Source organism: Entelurus aequoreus, linkage group LG02 (assembly GCF_033978785.1).
Source record: "Entelurus aequoreus isolate RoL-2023_Sb linkage group LG02, RoL_Eaeq_v1.1, whole genome shotgun sequence".
Lineage (NCBI taxonomy): Eukaryota > Metazoa > Chordata > Actinopteri > Syngnathiformes > Syngnathidae > Entelurus > Entelurus aequoreus.
The window spans coordinates 32,683,633-32,706,887 of record NC_084732.1 but is presented as its reverse complement, the minus strand read 5'-3'; the positions used below and the strand labels follow the sequence as shown (position 1 = coordinate 32,706,887).

Genomic DNA, 23,255 nt, shown 5'->3' with positions numbered 1-23,255 from the left:
TACACGGTTAATGCTTTCCAGCCTGGCGAAGGTTAACAATGCTGTTGCTAACGACGCCATTGAAGCTAACTTAGCAACGGGACCTCACAGAGCTATGATAAAAACATTAGCTATCCACCTACGCCAGCCAGCCCTCATCTGCTCATCAACACACGTGCTCACCTGCGTTCCAGCGATCGACGGTGCGACGAAGGACTTCACCCGATCACCGATGCGGTCGGCGGCTAACGTCGGATAGCGCGTCTGCTATCCACCTCAAAGTCCTCCTGCTTGTGTTGATGCAGCCAGCCGCTAATACACCGATACCACCTACAACTTTCTTCTTTGCAGTCTTCATTGTTCATTAAACAAATTGCAAAAGATTCAACAACACAGATGTCCAGAATACTGTGGAATTTTGAGATGAAAACAGAGCTTTTTGTATTGGATTCAATGGCGTCCGAATACTTCCGTTTCAACGTTTGACGTCACGCGCATACGTCATCATACATAGATGTTTTCAACCAGAAGTTTAGCGGGAAATTTAAAATTGCACTTTATAAGTTAAACCGGCCATATTGGCATGTGTTGCAATGTTAAGATTTCATCATTGATATATAAACTATCAGACTGCGTGGTCGGTAGTAGTGGGTTTCAGTAGGCCTTTAAGTAATATAGCTTGATGTAATTTACACTTAAAAAAAGATAGGTTAAACAGGCAATATGAATTAAACTCTCGATCTATTATTGTTGGGGTTTAGTGCCCTCTAGACCAGTGGTTCTTAACCTTGTTGGAGGTGCCGAACCCCACCAGTTTCATATGCGCATTCACCGAACCCTTTAGTGAAAAATAAAAACACTTTTTTTTTCAAATTCGAGGCAAAGATATATGTTTTTTTATTGGTGCATGAACATCACTTTGTTCAAAGAACAAAACCAACAGTGCATGAACTCACAACAAATTACACACCTGCAACTCAGTGTGACTTCTGCTGTTGCCTTTGAGAGACCAGTTCAGACATGCGTGGCTTCACCTTGGCAAGTGCCACTCTCATGTCATTTTAAATTATAAATGATAAAATAAAATAATTTATTTATTTTCACAGCAAAGTCTGTTCCTTTTCTTCGTTTTCCACCCAGACATACAATACTAGTACACAGCTCATGAAAAACAATATTTTTTGTTATTGTCATTATAAGTGGGCCAAAACACTTATATTAGAAAATAATCTCATGGAAATGACAGCTGTCATTTGATTATAATAATACAACATTTAATTTGTTATTTAGTCAGGTTTGGGACAGGTGTGCTCACATGTGCTCCACTGAATGCTCAAGGAGTTTTTGCGTTTGCTGACGCATATGGAAAATTAGAGGGAACATTGTTTGAGGCTATTCATAACACGCCGATAGGGAGAAGTTTTTATTTTCACAATGAGTCGGGTGTGTCTTGACCTCCGCGGCGGAGGCTCCGCCGAACCCCTTAAGCCGACTCACCGAACCCCTAGGGTTCGGTCGAACCCAGGTTAAGAACCACTGCTCTAGACTGAGGCTGTAGCTGTAAATGAAGATTTCCCATTGCCCGTTTGAATGCAACTTTTCCAACTGTTAATTTCCCTTTTGCTGCAGGAACCTGCCTTTAGCCATCATCATTGGCATCCCTTTAGTGGCCGTCTGCTATGTGATGGTCAACATTGCTTATTTCACTATCTTGACCACCAATGAATTACTGTCGTCTTCAGCCGTAGCTGTGGTAAGAGTCAAAGGTTGTTACAAAGTAAATGTCCAGCGTATTGGCCTTGATTATAGAATGACACTTTAAAAGTGCTTTTTTTGTCTGCAGCTTTAATGCTAATGAGATGTGTTTCTCCACACCTGTATCTGATAGAGTGTGCCTCCAAGAAGCTTTTGTGGACTTGATCCACTTTTAACATACACAATGTACCTGTGCACTAGTCTAACGTGGTAGATGCCGCATTTCACATACAACCAGGACAACAATGTTGCAAGAAGGGCTGCGCAATACAGATGATAAACTATTATAAATGATATAAATTTGGCCGACGATAGAGCTTTTAATACTGTCGTTATATTGCAAGAATGCTTGTTGATGACACATTCTAGCTGTGTTCCACAAATTTGCCACAAGCGAACGACCGCGTCCTCAACACAATGTAGCATTTTCACTAGTGAGCTAGCAGCTAATGTCCCTCCACAGTGCAAAGCCCCAAGTCAGCAATTTGTATCTAGTATCTTAGTACCCCTCTAGTATCAATACAATTGTTGCCTTTTAAAATGATGTTGGATTGATATCTATCTTACGTACGCCGGAAGGCAAACTTACTGAGCACAGATTGATATTGTATATATACGTATATGTATATTACATATATATACATGTATACACATTCACACATATACAGTATACACACACACATATATATATATATATATATATATATATATATATATATATATATATATATATATATATATATACATATATATACATATACTGTATATATATACATACATACACATATGTATATACATACATATACATACATATACACACACACACACACACATATATATATATATATATATATATATATATATATATATATATATATATATATATATATATATATATATATATATATATATATATATATATATATATATATATATATATATATATATATATATATATAGTATTCGGGCTGTCAAATGATTATTTTTAATCAGATTAATCACATTTTGGAATTTGAATTAATTATGATTAATCACAGGTGATTACTCGCTTGCAGCATTAAAATTTGCTTATAAAAATACACCAATATTTGTACAAATATGCGATTTAAATAACCGTTTTTCCAGGTTTTACTTAAAGGCCTACTGAAACCCACTACTACCGACCACGCAGTCTGATAGTTTATATATCAATGATGAAATCTTAACATTGCAACACATGCCAATACGGCCGGGTTAACTTATAAAGTGCAATTTTAAATTTCCCGCTAAACTTCCGGTTGAAAACGTCTATGTATGATGACATATGCGCGTGACGTCACTAGATAAACGGAAGTATTGGTACCCCATTGAATCCAATACAAAAAAGCTCTGTTTTCATCTCAAAATTCCACAGTTTTCTGGACATCTGTGTTGGTGAATCTTTTGCAATTTGTTTAATGAACAATGGAGGCTGCAAAGAAGAACGTTGTAGGTGGGATCGGTGTATTAGCGGCTGGCTGTAGCAACACAACAAGGAGGACTTTGTTGGATAGCAGACGCGCTAGCGGCAAACTCACCTTGACTTCCTACGTCTCCGGGCCGCCGACTGCATCGTCGATCGCTGGAACGCAGGTGAGCACAGGTGTTGATGAGCAGAGGAAGGCTGGCTGGCGTAGGTGGAGCGCTAATGTTTTTATCATAGCTCTGACGAGGTCCCGTTGTTAAGTTAGCGTCGTTAGCAACAGCATTGCTAGGCTTCGACTGGCGTCGAATACACATTAACCGTGTATTTACATGTCCAGTGTTTGGTTCGGTGTCTCCTGATAGTAGTATTGTTGATCTTCTGTCTATCCTTCCAGTCAGGGATTTATTTATTTTGTTTCTATCTGCATTTGAGACAGATGCTATCACGTTAGCTCATGCTAAAGAGCTTCGTCGATGTATTGTCGTGGAGATAAAAGTCACTGTTTATGTCCATTTCGCCTTCTCGACTCTCATTTTCAAGAGGATATAGTATCCGAGGTGGTTTAAAATACAAATCCGTGATCCACGATAGAAAAAGAAGAGAGTGTGGATTCCAATGAGCCAGCTTGTACCTAAGTTACGGTCAGAGCGAAAAAAGATATCTCTTGAACTGCATTCTAGTCCGTCACTCTAACGTTCCTCATCCACGAATCTTTCATCCTCGCTCAAATTAATGGGGTAATCGTCACTTTCTCGCTCCATTGTAAACAACGGGGAATTGTGAGCAGCACTACTGCTTGTGACGTCACGCTACTTCCGGTAGGGGCAAGGTTTTTTCTTATCAGCGAGCAAAAGTTGCAAACTTTATCGTCGATTTTCTCTACTAAATCCTTTCAGCAAAAATATGGCAATATCGCGAAATGATCAAGTATGACACGTAGAATGAATCTGCTATTCCCGTTTAAATAAAAAAAATTCATTTCAGTAGGCCTTTAAATGCATGTCATTTATTTTGCACAAAACTTGTCAACAGTTTTAAATAAAGTTCTTTCAGGCTATATTGTTGAATTAAATCTTCCAGCGAGTGCACCAGTGCGAGTTTTTTTCGCTTATTTTTGTGCTGACGTATATATGTATATAATATATTTATATAGATACACATATACATATATATAAATATATATGTATGTATATATACACGCATACACACACACATATACAAACACTCTAATTTTCTCCAAGCTTGGTAGACACATATAGCCATACAGTACAACTGCTTAGTTGATTTTTGATCATTGATGTTGCCATTAATAAAATTGTCAATTATCAAATAGTACTAGTGACAACCATATGGAGTCATACCTCATATCAAAGCCCATGATGATCTGTAATGTTTTGTCATTATGCCCAAATATTAACATTTAATGACCAAAAAAGTACATTTTTCCTCCCAGCTTCAAACGGTCACTCATCACCACAACTTATAAAACACCCAAATCAGCACAAAAACATTTAATATTCCATAAATAAGTTCTGTCTATGTCATATAAAACAAGGAAAAAATACTTGTTAATGCAGATATATCACGTGTGATAACATTGTTTATTACAGCTAAATACCAAGTCATATTCATTGTGTGTTAAACATACTTGGCCAATAAAACTGATTGTGATCCTAAAACTTATTTGATATGTATCACTATCTACCACGTTTCTTGCTTGCATTCTTTAGACTTTTGGAAACAAAGTTCTTTACCCCATGTCTTGGATTGTTCCACTTTTCGTTGTCTTCTCTACAATCGGCTCGGCCAACGGAAGCTGCTTCACTGCTGGCAGGTAACAAGGGTGCTGAAATGAAAGAAGATTGGGCTTTAGTGATGTTGATTTAGAAGTCTAAAAGCGTCCCAAACATGTCCCTAACGTTATCTTTTGGTTCTCAGACTGGCCTATGTAAGTGGCAGAGAAGGTCACATGGTAGAAGTGTTGTCTTTCATCAGTTTGAGGCGTCTCACTCCATCCCCAGCAATCATTTTTAACGTGAGTGCTGCACGTTAGCAGTAGTGGTAATGTGTTCCTGTTATAAAGATAAATATGGTTTCTTCTTCAGGGTTTATTGGCTATTTTATACATAATTCCAGCCGACATCAACACCCTCATTAACTTCTTCAGCTTTGCTCAGTGGTTCTTCAACGGCCTGACGATATCAACTCTTATTGTCATGCGTTTCACCAGGAAGGAGCTAAAAAGACCAGTCAAGGTGAGGAGTGTTTTGGAAACTGCACCGTTTTGGAAATAATTTATAAATAACTCTAATTATTATCTGAGACAAGAACACTTGCTTTCCTTTTTGTGTGTGTGCTAGATAGTAGAAAACTGCTAGCACAAGGTGGCTAACAATGCAGAAATTGGGGATTTCATCTATTCTGCCTATAAAGCCCTCTAAAAACATTAAAAAAGTAAACAATGATCCATTTACATGCTGTGACCTGCATATTACCCAAGGTATAGCGATATTGTTATTGTAGGAGATAACACAGAGGAACTACTTTTCTGACGTTGTGACACAGAGCCTTGCTAATACCGAGAGGTAATGTTAGCTACTGGAGATGCTGCTGCTGAATCACTTTTGAGTTTGGAAAAGTTTGAAATGTAGAAATTACACACGTTAACAGCATTAAATCTGGACCACCTGAATCAGTAGATACCGGCTCTTAACTCCACAACATTGCTAAGAAAACACAAATTTTCTCCTAGCATTTCTCATTTGAGGAGTGAGGATTATGCTGAATTTATCAGCTAAACACAAGTCCTGTGGTGAAAGACACAACCATTCTATCAGTCCCACTGACTGTTTCGTTATGTTCTTATTTTGTTGATGAAACGTTTACTACTCAGCACTAGTGCTACAGGATGGCTTAGTGTTTCACTAGAGCTGGATCTGCTTAGCACCCAGTTTTTAAAACTTGTAGCTCACCCTCTGTATATTCAGGTTAAAAAAGGTAAAGTTCCAGATCAACATTCGTTCCAAAGTATTTGTGGTTAGCGCTCATGAAGTCTGTCAAGATTCGTGGTAGATGTTGTTGATGGAAGTAATGTTTGTTACTATGAACTTTGAAATCGATGTGCCTAGAAAATAAGTTACGGTAATGCTTAAAATGACCAAACATACTGTAAATCTTACATGTTGTCATGAATGTGACTGTTTGTACATCATGACAAAATGTATACAAAACGTTGTTTGAGGTTTTTAAGAGTGCTTTATAGGTGAATCGGCATTACCTGCATAGTTAGCAGCTTTGTGCTATAGCAGTTTAAAAAAACAACTATTTAGAACGCACAGTAAAGGGAAAGACGTGTGTTTTTGTTTATTTGGATTGTGGATGATGGGCAACGTTCCAAAAAAGATCAGTGTTCCTTTAAGGCTGTTGGTGCTGTTGTGCAAGAACATCCTACTGTATTGTCCCGGATGTAAGACAACCCTGAATATAAGATGACCCCCTCTTTTTCTAGATATGGTTTTGGAAGAGTACTTTTCAAGATTTTTAGAATAATTAAATAATAATAAATAATAAATTAAATACAAGTAAATTAACAACTGTTTTTTTTAATCAAATTTTTTAATGACCTAAATTTAAGGCGATCCCGAATTTAAAGCAACCCAATTTCCAGATTTGTTTTTGGAAAAATATATATTAAGACAAATAGTAAGGCAGTTTTTTTAGTTTGCAATAGAAAAAACAGGATATAATACTTCCTATAGGTACTCGGCAGTTGTCAGTTGACTGTGCTTCATTGATCGGCATTATCTTTAAAATTAGCATCACAACTCTTTCTCTGTTTTTTGACCATTTTGCTAGCCACCTTTGCTTCATCTTTCCACTGTGGAGTGTGAGTGACAGGAAGAAAAGCTTTTATGACAGGGAATATAAGACAACTCGACTTTTACAGACTTTTTCCTTTGAATAAAAATCACAGTTTTACTATACTGTATATTCTACAGATTCCGATCATAATAGCAGTCCTAATGGTCTTGGTGTCCTGCTACCTGGTCCTGGCCCCCATCATTGACAGCCCTGACATGGAGTACCTCTACTGTACTCTATTCATCCTTGGTGGGCTCCTTCTTTACTACCCCTTTGTTCACCTGAAGGTCAAGTGGGCACGTAGACTCATGAGTAAGTAAGGAGTTTGCACATTCTCCCTGTGCTTGTGTGGGTTTTCTCCCACATTCCAAGAACATTCATGTTACATTAATTGTCCATCAGTCCATCCATTTTCTTCTGCGTATCCCAAGTTGGGTCATGGGGGCAGCAGCCTAAGCAGAGAAGCCCCGACTTCCTTCTCCCCAGCCACTTCGTCCAGCTCTTCCCGGGGGATCCCAAGGCGTTCCCAGGCCAGCTGGGAGACATAGTCTCTCCACCGTGTCCCGGGTTTTCCCCTGGGTCTCCTACCGGTCGGATGCGCCCTAAAAACCTCCCCAGGGAGGCGATCGGGGGGCATCTTGATCAGATGCTTGAACTACCTCAACTGGCTCCTGTCAATGTGGAGGAGCAGCAGCTTTACTCTGAGCTCCTCCCGAATGACAATGCTTCTCACCCTATCTCTAAGGAAGAGCCCCGCCACCCGGCGGAGGAGACTCATTTCAGCCACTTGTACTCGTGATCTTGTCCTTTTGGTCATAACCCAAAACTCATGATCAAAGGTGAGGATAGGGATGTAGATTGAAGGGTAAATTGAGAGCTTTGCCTTCCCGCTCAGCTCCTTCTTTACCACAACGGTACCAATGCAGGGTCCGCATCACTGCAGACGCCCCACCGATCCGCCTGTTGATCTCACAATCAACTCTTTCCCCACTCGTGAACAAAACTCCAAGGTACTTGATCTCCTCCCCAACCTGGAAAGGGCACTTCACCCTTTTCCGGGCTAACAATAGACTCAGACTTGGGAGTGTTGATTTTTTTTGTTAATTAGAGATTGTAAATTGACCATAGGTTTGAATGAGAGTGTAAAAGGTTATTTGTCTATTTGCCCTGTAATTGACTGGTGACCAGTACAGTGTCACTCAAAGTCAGTTAGACCTCAGCCTAACCATCCGTTTTATATAGTTGTTCACATTACCAATATTACATCGGAATATAACTGCATTACTTTAATGCTGAGGTGACTCCTTATGTGTTGATGCTCTGGCACCTCATAGGGCCCATCACCATGCGTCTCCAGCTCCTGATGGAAGTGGTTCCTCCAGAGAAATGTGAGTGAGAAGAGGCAGAACCAGGCTGACTTCAATTTGACTCCTTCTGTAACAGTATTCATTTTCATTTATTCTTAATCCACAATACACCTTGATTATTAACAAGAATGTGCTTTATAAAATGTGGATGGAACATGCAGTTCTAAGAAATTCCCGCTAGATGTCAGTAGAGCATTGTTCAAAAGAGACATGTTTCTGTTAACCTTGTGTTGTCTAAAGTCTATTTTTACTGTAAAGTGTACTGTACATGACATTTAAATAGTGGGTTGTATAGTTATGTTAAAAGTATTATTACTGCATTAAACCTACCTCAACTGAGTCCAAATCATCAGAATTCTTTAGACAATACTATTTCAATCGAAGAACTGGTAAAAGCACTGAGATCTTTCTCCGTGAACAAAAGCCCTGGTTCAGATGGATTTGGTGCAGAGTTTTATCAAGCTTTTAGTGAAATACTGTCCCCTATATTATTTAGAATGTTAAATGACTCTTTCTTAAACAACAAACTCCCAAGCTCTTTGTATGAGGCCCATATATGTATAACACCAAAAAAGGGAAACAATCCACTTGATCCAGCCAATTACAGGCCTATCTCCCTGCTCAATCTAGACCATAAGATTCTAACTAAGGTACTCGCAACAAGGTTAAGCAACCACATAACAGAAAGTATTCATCCGAACCAGGTCGGTTTCAACCAGGATAGACCTTCTTTCGGTAATGTAGATAGATAGATAGTACGGAGGTTATTGAACTTGTACTCGGACTGCACAGGAAACAAAAAGGCAGCCGTCCTGACTCTGGATGCTCACAAAGCTTTTGATTCAATTGAGTGGGCTTATCTATTTCATGTTCTCAAATTATTTGGGTTTGGAGAACATTTTATAAAATGGGTTAAAATAATTTATTTTGCACCATACTCATATGTCATAACCAATAATGTAATATCGGATAGCTTTGAATTGCATCGCGGCGTGAGATAGGGCGACTGCCTTTCGCCCTTACTTTTTCATTTGGCCCTAGAACCACTGGCTATTGGTTTAATAATGAACCTTAATATTAAAATATTTCCAGTGGGCACATCAGAGAGTCTCATCTCACTTTATGCAGATGATGTACCTGTTACACTTACTGAGCCAGAAATTGCATTACCACTTCTTTTAGAATATGTGACTCTTTTGGTAGAATATCTGGTTATAAAATAAACAGGTCCAAAAGCGAGCTTATGTTCCTCGGAGATAATGTTAAAATCAGTCAAAACCCTGTTAAAGTTGCAGAAAACGATATATCCTATCTCGGCTTAAAAATATCTTAAAATTATGAATCATTACAAAAAATGTAACTTTACTGAAGCCTTTGAGAAACTGAAAGGGTGTATTGAGTATTGGAAGACCCTACCCATCTCTATGTTAGGTAGAGCAAATGCTATCAAAATGATCACCCTGCCAAAATGTATCTATCTTTTTCAAAACTTACCAATTCTCATTCCTGCAGATTTTTAGTTCTAGATATTGCGTGGGGATATAAAAAAACGCAGAATATCCAAAAAGCACTTACTCAGATCTACAAAGGAAGGGGGACTGGATCTTCCAATGTTCAAAAATTATTACTGGGCATCAAATCTGAACGCATTGACCTATTGGAAGATGGGGTTCCCAAAAAAGTAATCACTCAATTCTGGTCCTCTGTGGCTGAAATTTGAACTGCAGTCATTAGTTAAACCTTACACATTATTGCTATCTCTACTTTTTACTAAACCAGTCTCTTCTATTGAATCAACAAACCATAGTGTAGTAGTAAGAAATTCTATCAAAATGATTTCTCAAATTAAAAAACAATTACATATCTCCAATCTAACTATGTATTCACCGATGTGCCACAATCATGCATTTATTCCATCGATAACAGACAGAACATTTGTTTTATCTGGTACTAAAATGGAATTTAATGCATAAAATACATTTATTTCGAGGACAGTCTTGCGTCATTTGAGCAATTGTAAATCAAATTAAATTAGTCCCAATCCAGTTTGTTCCGCTATTTGCAGGTGTAAGAAAATGTATTAAAGAAAACATTTCAAATCCTCAGCTGGTTAATGAAAAACACCCTGTCTTAGAATTACTAAATGTATCCCCTACAAGTAAAAAGCTTATCGCCAAATTTGCCAGCTGCTTCATTATGCCCAATACATCAGAAGACGGTGTTAAAAGAGCATAGGAACAGGAACTAAGAACAACAATACCGAAACAGCAATGGGAACGGACACTCTCTCAAATTCACAATTGCTTAATTAACAGCAGACTTAGGCTCATGCAGTTTAAAGTGATTTACCGTCTTTATTACTCCAAAGTCTCATTACACAAATGTTATCCTGATACATCTCCACTTTGTGATAAATGTAAATCAGCTGAAGGATCACTGTCTCATTCGTTTTGGGAATGTCCAATTATTCAACCATTTTTGTCCAGCATCTTCTTCTTTTAAAGTTAAAGTTAAAGTACCAATGATTGTCACACACACATTAGGTGTGGTGAAATTATCCTCTGCATTTGACCCATCACCCTTGATCACCCCCTGGGAGGTGAGGGGAGCAGTGAGCAGCAGCGGTGGCCGCGCCCGGGAATACTTTTGGTGATTTAACCCCCAATTCCAATCCTTGATGCTGACTCGGGGGTATATAAGAGAAAACTTGTCCCTGACAGGGATACAATTTTGTTTGGGTGGTTTTCAGAAACACAAAAACTCCCAAAATATATTACAGCTGTGTTGCTTCTCGGGAAGGTTTTGGCCAAAAGACTCATTCTCAAAGAGTGGAAAACTCCATCTGCACCAAACTTCAGGAACTTGTTAAATGAACTTGTGAACGTAATTACTACTGAAAAAATAAGATTTATAAACTCTACAAGTATGAGTGAATGGGAACTAACCTGGAAGGCTTTACTGACATATATTGAATCATAACTTATAGACATTTTATTTATTTATTTTCTCGCGAAAGGGAGGGGAGGAAAGAAAGGGGAAAGAAAGGAAAGAAGGGAAAGGGGAAGGAAGAAAAAAAATAAAAATGTGTCTCATCTTTTTTGTAGTTTTATTCCTTTTTTATTATTATTATTTTTTGTATTTTCCCCACACTATCATTGCTTTTTTGAGTCACTTTTGATATGGTTTTGTCACGGTTTACTTGCTTTTTTTGTGACTTTCTTTTTTTAAATTTAATTATTTTTATTGAAACATTTTTTTGCATCTGATCAAGCCACGAAAATGTGACTTTCTTCTTCTTTTTTAAGTTTGAACGGTGGAGAGGTCCCCGGGAGATGATCTAGTGATCACTTCCTGAGGATCCTTGATGCCGAGGAATATTCATCCATCTTGCTATGGTCTGGATCGTCTGCTGATCCTGAGCCTGTGCAGGATGGATGAATATATACAATATCTGGGTACTTTTTCTAATAATGTCTATACTGTAAACCTTGAGTTGTTAAAGCCCAAGTGCACCTCTCTCCTCAAGCGTGCATGTGAGTGTGGATGAGTGGATGTGTGTATGTATGAAGGGCCTGAGTGAGCAAAGTATGATTGTCAAATGGGATTTTAACTGTAAAATGCAATAAAATATATTTGCAAAAAAAAAAAATTATTTTTATTTTTTATCATTGTTAAAATGTTTCCAAAGTCTAGGAGCCACAACAGAAGTATGTTTGAATGTCCTCTATTGTTGTGTATGATAAGCCCGTTTCTAAACTGTTAGTATTGTAAATCTGCGTTGGCAGGGCTGGATGATTCTGCCAAATTAGTGCGCAACTGTCAAAAAGAAAAGCCTGAAGCGGTTCCGTTTGGCTGTGAACAGTCCTACACAAAGCCCGCATAAAGACTTTGCAAATGTCGACGGTGTTGAGGGGTTTTCTGTCAGGGATGTGGTTTAAAGACGGACCGCTTCAGATTTGTAGCCTTAAGGTAACAAAATATTGTGATTAAGTTGATGCTTTTTGTTACTTTGTATGTGAAAATACGCAGTTACATTCTGTTTCATCACCCTTTGATCCAGGTTTGGAAGAAATTAACATTTTCTGTGGGGTACATGCTGCAGGAGGTATGCCAAGTGTAGATATTTAATGCATGAGAAAAAAACCCACAAGATCTATTAGGTCCAAGCATTGTTTTCACTCAGGGCTGCATACAGAAAAATTATTTGATGTTCTTCACCTTTTTAAATTAAACAAGCTAAAACCAATATAATGTCTATGATGACGTATTTTAGTCATGGATAGTTTCCAGGACATTTTTGGCACAATAAACAACACATTATTTTTCTTTTCTTTTGGACAATTCAACCGACATTCACTTCGAGAGTGGCAATAGAAAATACTTGGATAAGCATAACATAGGGAAAGTATAACGCTAGCTTGTTAATTAAAGGCAACTATTCTCCCATGCGCTTGAGTGAAAATGTTTTGCCCGCGAAGCACTATCTGCCTCTTTCAAATCTTTTTAAAGGATTTCAATGGCATTCACAGTTTTCACATAACCAAGAAAAAAAAGTCAGCCTCATTAGTAATGAATCAGCCTTCATTCCAAACTCAAAAGCTTTTGTCTAATTTATGCGGGGTGGCCGGGTCTGCAGTCTGGATGAGAGAATACGAATAAGAAAAACGTGAGTAACTTCAAGCGTGTAAAAAAACACTTTTGCGCAAATGGGAGAACAGGGCCCTATAGGATGTAGTGAATACATCATTTTGATCCAGACAAGCCCTCTCTGCTCCTCTTTTCATGTTGCCATGTTTTGAAAAACTGCCGCTATGTCAATATTCATGCGTCCAAGCGTCTTTTGCCTGTCGAAGTGTACCAACTTGTCCCAATACCTACTCAGACTTTTTCTGTTCAGGTGAGATGCATGATTTATGATAACTTACAGGGAGTAAGAAAGCAGCAGGCCACGCGATGATGTAAACATAGAGATGCATGGTAGTGATCACGGCGACACTATAAATTGTTTGTCTGCGTTAGCGCTTATAATAACAATATTGCTAATACTTGTTTGATATTTAAGTCACGAAATGTAAATGGAGTATTATTGGCAGTTTTTGAATGTTTATTTATTGGATTTTATGGGCAAAATAAAGGAGCTCCCTTTGGCTCCGCTGTAAGCGGACTTTTCTTTACATTTACAGTGTTGGCGTTAACGCACTTTTTGTTTTACACATTGAAATCAGAAAGGACGCATATTTCCGGAAGTCCCCCGGACGTGGATTTTTTTTTTACCGCCTGGTTTGCTTGTTTAAAAAATGTTTTTGATTGATTATCGCTTTCCGCCGGTGTTTTCTTTTGTTTATATTTGCCGGGTCAAATTAATAATTATTAGTTATTGGTCGATTTCAAAGTAGTGCACTTTTAGGTACAATTTCTTAAATTTTGATTCGCCAAAAGTTTTATCGATCACAAATACTGCATTTCCGGTATCAGGACTCCCGCATGTTATTGTTTTCGTCATGGCGAGCAATAAACCCAAGAAGCGAAGCTTCAATGAAAAGTGGCTTCAGGAGCCACTTTTCAGCAAATGGCTCACTTATGAAGATGGAAAGATGTTTTGCATGCCATGTAAACAAGCTAATAAAAAGAACACCTTTTAGACCGGGTGAACTGATTTTCAAAGATGCAAAATCACCAGGCACCAGGAAACATCAGGTTACACCTTTCCTGCGTGGTGGAGGAGCGCGGGGAATGACGAGGCCGTCGATTTTTTACAACTCTTTATTTATGTTTTCCACAAAGCCAAGCAAACATCCACCGTGCTATTAACACTCCTGAACATGCTAGTGCTCCCTCTCCTAACTTGCCCACTCACTCACACACTCACTCACCCCACATACCGCCATTCTTAAAGGGGAACACACAGCTTATGGCCATCACGAAGCCAGAGATGAAATGCTGTCGGGCATTGAGTGCCTCTGTATTAAATGACATTGACACTAACTTGCAAAATTCTAAGTTTGTTGGCATTATTTGACATGAAAGTGTAGATGTGGCGGTTTTTAAACGACTGATGATCTGCATACAGGTGAGAATAATCAATTAAATGTGTCATATGCATGTGTGCCCTGGCACACCATTATCATAATTTCATGATCGAAGCAAAAAACTTTTTATACTTTTATACTGAAATAAATACACCTACAATTTATTAAATGAAAATATAGAAAAAAATACCGGCAGCGGTAAAGTTTAGATCCATGAAGGAAAGAATAAAGTGAATGAATGTTTATAACTGAATACATTTACATATGCATAAAAATGTGTTTTCTTTTGTATTATTTTCTTAATTAATTAAGTAACGTTTATGACAGCCTTTTCTCCAAAACACAATATAGAACAGGGGTGGGCAATTAATTTTCACCGGAGGCCGCATAAGCAACCCGAGCACTGCTGGAGGGCCACACGACAATATTTCAATTAAATTTTGCTCAATATTATTTTTGATATACCGTAAGATAAATAATAATGATGATAATAATAATAATAATAAATAATAATAATAATAATTTAATTTAACCTAAATTAACTTTATACAAAAGCAGATTGCTTTTGATGGTCACTTTATCCTGCATTATCCAACATTTTTCCCCGTCAGATTTGGACAACCATCTGTTGTTAAAAATAGTTTTTAATCATATTTATTTTATATTGTTTTTTATATTGGTTTTATATGTAATTGTTTTTTCTTTTTATTCAGTCATTGGTGGAGCTAAGGATAATATTTGAATATTGTTTTTAATATTGTTGTGCAGCACTTTGGAAACATTTTGTTGTTTAAATGTGCTATATAAATAAAGTGGATTGGATTGTCACACCTGCCAGCTTGTCCCATTTCAGTCCTAACATGTCCAAATATGCATTTACCTATGTGAACAAGTCATTACCTGTGGTTGTCTCTTTAATTGACTGCATGGCTGCCAGCTACTCCGTGATTTGAAAGTCTGCAGTTATCCCACGTAAGAAGAAGAGCAGCTGGGCGGTGTCACGTACATCCAGGGGCGCCGCCAGGGATTTTGGGCCCCATGAAAAGACTCTTTACAGGGCCCTCAACACAGCGGCAACATTTGTTGATGCTATTTTACATACAATTATGCATTTTAATGGTATTTTTGACTATCATTACCATATTTTTGAAAGAAGAACAGCATCACAGTTGACATGTACAGTAGGGGAAGAACTAAACACTCTGAATACAATGGAATTCATTTTGAGTCATTTATTTGCTGCACCATTGATTCTTGAGACTGTAGTAAAATGTATTATATTTTGTATTATATTATTGTTATTATTATTTCAACACACACAGCTGCTCACCTCCTTCCTCATGTGGGGGCACTGGGGCTGATTCAGGGGCAGGGGGACTTGGGGGCTGACAGACAGCTGCTGCTGCTGCTGGTGCACTTGACTCTGTTCAGAATGAGGCATCATTTTGACAGAGGGGAGATCAACTATTATTGAATATGAACAGCTTGATAAATGTTTGACTGGATTGATTATTTAACTAATATAGCAGTAAAATGTAAAAATCCAGAGTTTTCTTGAGCTAACATGGTGAGAAAAGTGAGCTAGCTTATTACCACAGACAGGGACAAAGTTAATATGCATAACTTTCCACCACAACTAACAAACCCACCTTTTTTTGGAAATATTGGGTGACATATTGTCGACCCTTCAACTCCTTCTCCTCTCTTATTTTATTTTCCTTTCTTTTTTGGCTGCCTGATTTTTGAGGCATACTGCTGTCTCCTCCGCTTTGCCCGCAGTGGCGCTGTCTGTTAGTGTTGTGTCGTTCGCGAACGATTCGTTCGAAAGAACAAATCTTTTGAGTGAACGTACTGAACCGAATCACTTCATGAACTGATTCGTTCCTTTCTCAGTTCAGTTTAGCTCCGCCGCGACCATGCCGGTATGAGTGGAACTGGCGCATTCTGTGACTCACTGAACCCTCGACGTCGGCGAACGACGCAGCCAATGAGAGGGCGGGGGGAGGGACTGAGCGAACGATTAATTCACCGCGGATTAACGACATGAATCACTCAGTGAACGACAACGCTCTTGCTCTCTACTCTGCGGGGGCGAGGGGTAAAGTGTAGGGCAGGCTGTTTTGAGAAGATTTAAAATAAAAATAATAACTAATGTATGTACACATACATAGGCTATTATTTACACAGTTATTGTAACAAAAATAAATTTCTCCTTGGGGATCAATTCTGATTCATATTATTATTATTATTATTATTATTATCCATTCTACTGCAACTGTTGTTGTTGATGTTGTTTAGTAGCTATCATCATCATTATAATAATGCTGATTTGCAATTAAACTGTACTGCTGCTGCAGAAGTGGTTTCGGTTCACGTACTGAACTGCGGCCACAGTGTGGTGCTGTGTCAGTCACTTGATTCTAGTGATTCAGTACAGTCAAAAGAACTGCAGAAGTGATTCGGTTCACGTACTGAACTGCAGCCACAGTGTGGCGCTGTGTCAGTCACTGATTCTAGTGATTCAGTACAGTCAAAAGAACTGCCGATCCCATGAAAACAAGCCACATGAAAACAAACACACGTCCCCATTATCTCAACACATAAAGTTATGAGAGTAGACTACTAGTCTACTAGCAGTCTACGGGCGGGGGGTAAAGTGTAGGGCAGGCTGTTTTGAGAAGATTTAAAATAAAAATAATAACTAATGTATGTACACATACATAGGCTATTATTTACACAGTTATTGTAACAAAAATAAATTTCTCCTTGGGGATCAATTCTGATTCATATTATTATTATTATTATTATCCCTTCTACTGCAACTGTTGTTGTTGTTAGATTAACGCGAGTCCCTACGCAGTGCGTGGGGACTCGCGTTCACCCTATTTGCTGCTTCTCCCGCGAATGTCTGCACTGTACTGTACTACGTACTGTACTAAGGGGCGCCCCCTTAGTGTTGTGTCGTTCGCGAACGTGATTCAGGGAGGGGCGGTAGTGTTGTGTGGGCGCCTATTTGCTGCTTCTCCCGCGAATGTCTGCACTGTACTGTACTACGCATGCCCCCCCCCCCCCTCCTATTTTTTTATTTGGGGGGGGGGGGGGGGGGATTCGGTGAACAAATTTTTTGAACGAATCATTTTAAGGAACTGATTCTAGTGATTCAGTACAGTCAAAAGAACTGCCGATCCCATCACTACTGTCTGTGACAAATAGCGGTGCTCTACCTGCAGCTGATCCAGTCAGACTGAACCATTTTACGTAAATAGAGGGGGGGGGGAAGGGAGGGCCCTGCATGTGTTGATGCTTCCAAAACAAATAAAGGTATTGTTACCAGGACATGGAAAATAAAACATGTGTGATTATATGATAGTTAATAACTTAGTGGCATTATTTTTTCTGTATTATAATTTCATCATCATTAGGGGCCTCTCTGGGCCCCCCTCCATCATGGCCCCCTAGAATCCGTCTCCTTTACCCCCCCTTTTCGGCGCCCCTGCGTACATCACAGCTCTCATCCAAAGTTAGCGAAAAACAGTCCATGTCTCCGGGCATACAGCGCAACAAAGTCCAATAAGCACTCCTTAACAAACTCTCCGTCAGAAAACGCCTTACTTTTTCTGGCGCTTTTGTGAGAAATGACAAAACTTGTCCTGACGGCTGCATCTCTGGGGGTGTGAAATATGGCAAAAAGTCCTTGTTGGGTTTGCAGTTTTACCATCAACGCATCGGCCTCCCTTGCGCGCGCTTTATCAGACACATTCCGGTATTTTCCCTCGTGTTTCTTCGTGTAGTGGCGATTAAAATGATATTCTTTAAACACAGCAACCTGTGTACTACACATTAAGCACACGGCTTTACCATTAATTTATGTAAAGAAATACTTGGCAGTCCATGTCTTGTTGAAAACATGCCATTCGTCATCAACTTTTCTTTTTTTAGCATCTCATCACTTGTCGCTGTGCACCTTCACTCACAGGTTCCCCCCGGACATACGGCATAAATAACACATTTCAAAATAAAAGCAGCACAGTTGTATTGCACGCACGACATAGAAGTTTTTTAAACTTTATTTTGTAATTTGTGATTGCGCCGTTCAATTCACTCACAATCGCACACGCGCATACGTCCACACGGAAGTAATACAAATAACGCTTTTCAAAACAAAAGCAGCACCGTTGTATTGCACACTCGACATAGATACTTTTTGAAATGTATTTTGTAATTTATGATTGGCTTCACGCGGGCGTACAATGCCCAGGTCTGATATAGAATGTGAGATATAACCAGTGTTGGGACTAACACGTTACAAAGTAACGCATTACTGTAACGCCGTTAGTTTCGGCGGTAACTAGTAATCTAACGCGTTATTTTTTTATATTCAGTAACTCAGTTACCGTTACTACATGATGCGTTACTGCGTTATTTTACGTTATTTTTTATGTAGTATTGGCTAGAAACAGATGCGCTGCGGTGTCGTTCTTCTAAATCTTTCTCTGTCACAAGCCGGAGAGAAAAAAAGAGCCGTGTGTGTGTGTGTCTGGGTGTGGGTATGGGAAGGGGAGGCACACACGTGATCCGCGGTTTGATATATAAAACAAAACAAAAAGGTTGTTCGCATGCACGTTCAGTCCACACACAGCGTGGTCATGGCGAGCGGAGTAACGGAAGAGCTTGAACGCCCCGCGCCATTTAATCGGTGTGTTTATAGGTGCAGACTCCGTTGTGCAAGACGAGGCTTTTGAACACATGCTGAACGTGCTTGAGCCACGTTACGACATCCCGTCGCGCACCCACTTTAGCGATAAGATTGTGCCAGATCTTTATGAGCAGGAGAAGAAAAAAGTTGTGGATGATGAACTATCCCTAGCATCATCTGTTGCGCTCATGACAGACTGGTGCACGTCCAGGGGAACAATGTGACGATAAGCGCTCACTTCATCACAGCAGACTGGGAGATGAGAAGACACGCCCCCTCTACGAGAGTCACCTTGCGCAGGTACTGACACAAGCAGTGGAGGAATGGAAGATCAAGATATCCCAGTCACAAGTGATAATGCCAAAAATCAAATAATTGCAGTGAATGAGGCAGGACTGGGACCACAGGTAGGTGCTTTGCACATGTAGTGAATTTGGCATCACATCTCAGTCAAAAGAATGGATCAGGAAGGAGGTTTCCTAGCACAACAGCTGCTCATGTACTTAAGACAAAGCAAGAAATGCTAAAGCTGCCTACTCATAAAGCTCATACATGATGTCCCAACGAAGTGGAACTCCACTTATGATATGTTGGAGCAGCAGGCACCTATATACTCTGCATTGACCCACAAGACCCTGAAGAAAAATGTCAAAGACATCATCAACCTGTCTGATGATGATGTGAGAGTGGCAGAGGAGGTCCTCCAGGTGCTTAAACCCCTCAAAAGTGTTACATCTCCACTGAGCACTGAAACTTCACCATCTGTGTCACTGATCCCTGCCACTGAAAACAAGGATTCTACAATCCATGACTCCAAGTGTGGAAGACAGGAGCATCACTCCAGATGTCAGGCTTTATTTCACTATCTATGTTTCAAGGAAGATGATGTGCCTTCTTATGTTGCACTTTAACTTGTTTTTTTTATTAATGGTCATTGGTCCAAGTTTAAAGAAAGGAGAAATGCCTTTTTATGTTGCACTGTTTTTCATTAATTATGTTAAAATAAAAATTAAAATGCATGTCAAGTTGATCAACAGATTGTATTATTCTCCAGTGCAATAACAGTACTGAAATGAAGGCTAAAAGGGCATTAATGGGAGCTTTAAAAAAAAAAGAAGAAAAAAATAAATTTTGAAATTAAGTAACTAGTAATTGTAACTAGTTACTGGTTTTCAGTAACTTACCCAACACTGGATATAACAGGATAATGCATACATTTATCATTTATTTTCAAAAAGTGGGACCCCAAAAATTTACTGTGGGACCCCATTTTTATGACTTGACAGGGTCCTTGGTACCCTATTTTGAAAATTCCTAGCGCCAACACTGCGTTTATTTAATATTTATAATGCATCAAAAAATATATATCCATCCGTAGAAATGTCTTTCATAATGATTGTGAACGATTTGCATGATTCCCCCCAAAAAAGTGCAGTTATTTTGGGACCCTTTACAATGTTAAGACCAAACAAAAACAGAACCAGACTAGACTGACAAACATTTGGCTGTGGTGCTCTGTAATATTTTTGTTGTTAATACTCTTTCCCACAGGATGGCAGTGATTCCTCAAAGAAGAAACCTTGTTGTGATCACTGTAATCAAGTGCAGTTGCTTCTATCAGTTATTGACTGGACTCAAGAGTGTCCTAATCAATGTAGCCTGATTGAGAGGGAATATGATAAATATGCTAATGAAACCATGGAACACTCTAACACACACGCAGACACAAAATACACTCTAAGACGGTCTCGTTAATGGATAACTGTGATGAAGACTTTTTCGCATATCGTTATCATCACATTAGTGGGATTTGCCAATCAGATGCTGAAATATCATTATGAATTAGAACCTTGCAATCAGTCCAGCGACCTTTTCCAAAATGCATTAGAAATCGCCTAAAATGACTAACATGAGCCGAGGTTTCAGATGCAATAAATGATGTATTAAATACACAAAAACTTTATTTTATTCATGAGTGAGGTTAAATAATTAGCAAATTAAGGAGTCATAACATTTTTCAATGATTACTTCTGTCTATTTCTTCATTGAAGTAATTATTTTGTATACAAAGCAAAACAAGCAGAATGTTTTTTCATCACACATTTGTATGACCCATTATTAAATATAACACCCTCATAGACAACATTTTTAAAAGCAAATCCAGGCACACAGTGTGTGGTGATGTAAAAGGAAGCAGTACTTTAAAATAGTCTACTTTGGGGAAATAGTCTTATCTTTGGGTTGTTGTTTTGTACAAAAATAATGCTGCTAAGTGACATGTTTTGGGTGTTGAGTACATTTTGGAATAAGTTTGTTAGTGTTGGTATTGGTGAAGAAAATTGGTGGGTTGAGGAATTATTGTTTACAAATTTTGAAGGTGGGGCAGTGAGCAACAAATCTGGCGGATAGAGCTGCAGTGGCATCTATTTTGTAATGCGCTTTACTGGCACCTATAGGACTGGAATGGAGCATAATTGTCGAGAACATAAGGCGTTAAGCTCGGTCAGCCTTGGCAGAGGTCTGGGCTCTATTGCTAGTTCAGTGTTTTAAACAATGAACGATGTTATAAATAAAAAAACATGCCATGTTCATGCTTCGTTTGCTGCATCCCTTGTTTGTGCAGTGCTTTATGCCGTGCACAGGCGCTGCTGGATAAACAATGTCGTGCCAACGTTTTCTAATTATTTCCAACTAAATTTCACTGAGAAAACAACAGAGAGCATTGATACTTGTAGGCACTTACGTCTAACCTTCCGGTACTTACAGTTTACAACTTTGATATGAAACCATGTGTTAATCACAAATAATATTTTCTTATTTAACACACACACACACACACACACACACACACACACACACACACACACACACACACACACACACACACACACACACACACACACACACACACACACACACACTCACACTCACACACTCACACACTCACACACACACACGCACACACACACACACACACACACACACACACACACACACACACACACACACACACACACACACTATCTTACAAGTGCAGTACTGTTGGTTGCATGTATGAATAAGATGAGCACAAACAGGCAGTCGTTAAACTCACAACATTTGATCAAATGTTAATGTTAAATGTTAATTTATCAAGGTGTCCAATTGCATGTGTAATCGGCTAACGGCTCATCTCAGCTCAAGCTCACCTGTGCTCCAGCGATCGGCGGCGCGGCGGAGGACTTCGCCCCGTTCATCGACACGGTCGGAGGCTCGGCGGCGGCGGTGGAGGACGACCCAGTCATCGGAGAAGGCAGCGACTCAGCGGCGGTGAACGGCGCGGCGGCGGACGGCGACCCAGACATCGGTGATGACGGGGAACTGCACGAGATGGCGGGGGCCCACGCGGCCTCTCCCCGGTCTCTGACGGTCGAGGACGCGGCATACACAGGATTTAGAGGCGCCTTTACACAAACATTTTCGTTGTTCTCTTTCTCTTTGTCTTCAAAAAAGCCCGCCAAAAGGAAATACTCCCCCACCCCTACCTGGCCTCCCTGATTTCTATGGGGCTTTGGAAGAATGCTTGGCGGGGACAGACAACGTGGAGAAAATTATAACTGGGGATCTGAACACAGATATTCAACGCAAAGATGCGCCTGTCTGCAGATCCTACAGCAAGTTTTGTAATCTGCACGGTCTTTCCCAGCTAATAGCGCTACCTACAAGGGTGTGTGATTCCACCCAATCAACCATAGATCTCATTCTCACTTCAGACCGGCCTAAAATAAAAAATAGTGGGGTCATGATCTGCGGTCTTAGCGACCACTATCTAACCTTCTGCACCCGCAAAATAGCTAAACCCAAAGCCAATGGCCACATAACAGCCCAATCCAGATCCCTCAAAAAATACTCCAATGACAATTTCAATTTAAAATTAGATGAGTGGGACTGGTCCCCTGTGCTCGCGAGCAACCTGGTCGATGTTGCTTGGGATCGCTTCAAAACGGCGTTCCTAAAGATACTAAATGACATGACTCCCGTGAAAACAGTCAGGATCAAAGCCCGCTCGGAACCATGGATGAATCCGGACCTATTAGCTGCCATAAAAGACAGAGACAGAAAATACTCTGAATACCAAAAATGTA

The 23,255-nt window shown here is 39.4% G+C and overlaps 1 protein-coding gene and 1 long non-coding RNA gene across 7 annotated transcripts in view; one reads left to right on the top strand and one right to left on the bottom strand.

Moving 5' to 3' along the window:
• The window catches only part of slc7a9 (solute carrier family 7 member 9), a 37,120-nt gene extending 28,359 nt beyond the window's left edge, over positions 1 to 8,761 (top strand). For all 5 annotated transcript variants that reach the window (XM_062025299.1, XM_062025264.1, XM_062025292.1 and 2 more), the window contains exons 8-13: positions 1,609 to 1,732; positions 4,909 to 5,012; positions 5,117 to 5,213; positions 5,284 to 5,433; positions 7,177 to 7,351; positions 8,374 to 8,761. In XM_062025299.1, coding sequence (XP_061881283.1) covers positions 1,609 to 1,732; positions 4,909 to 5,012; positions 5,117 to 5,213; positions 5,284 to 5,433; positions 7,177 to 7,351; positions 8,374 to 8,435 — 712 coding nt within the window. In that variant the 3' untranslated portion in view covers positions 8,436 to 8,761. The remainder of the gene's footprint in view (positions 1 to 1,608; positions 1,733 to 4,908; positions 5,013 to 5,116; positions 5,214 to 5,283; positions 5,434 to 7,176; positions 7,352 to 8,373) is intronic.
• LOC133632725 (uncharacterized) overlaps positions 1 to 23,255 on the bottom strand; it is a 47,236-nt gene that overhangs the window by 3,015 nt on the left and 20,966 nt on the right. Inside the window, exons 1-2 of one of the 2 annotated variants that reach the window (XR_009821697.1) lie at positions 8,325 to 8,736; positions 4,933 to 5,024 (exon numbers count right to left, since the gene is read on the bottom strand). This is a non-coding gene — a long non-coding RNA (uncharacterized LOC133632725). Of the gene's footprint in view, positions 1 to 4,932; positions 5,025 to 8,324; positions 8,737 to 23,255 lie in introns of those variants that run through there. The other variant, XR_009821696.1, reaches the window with a different exon arrangement.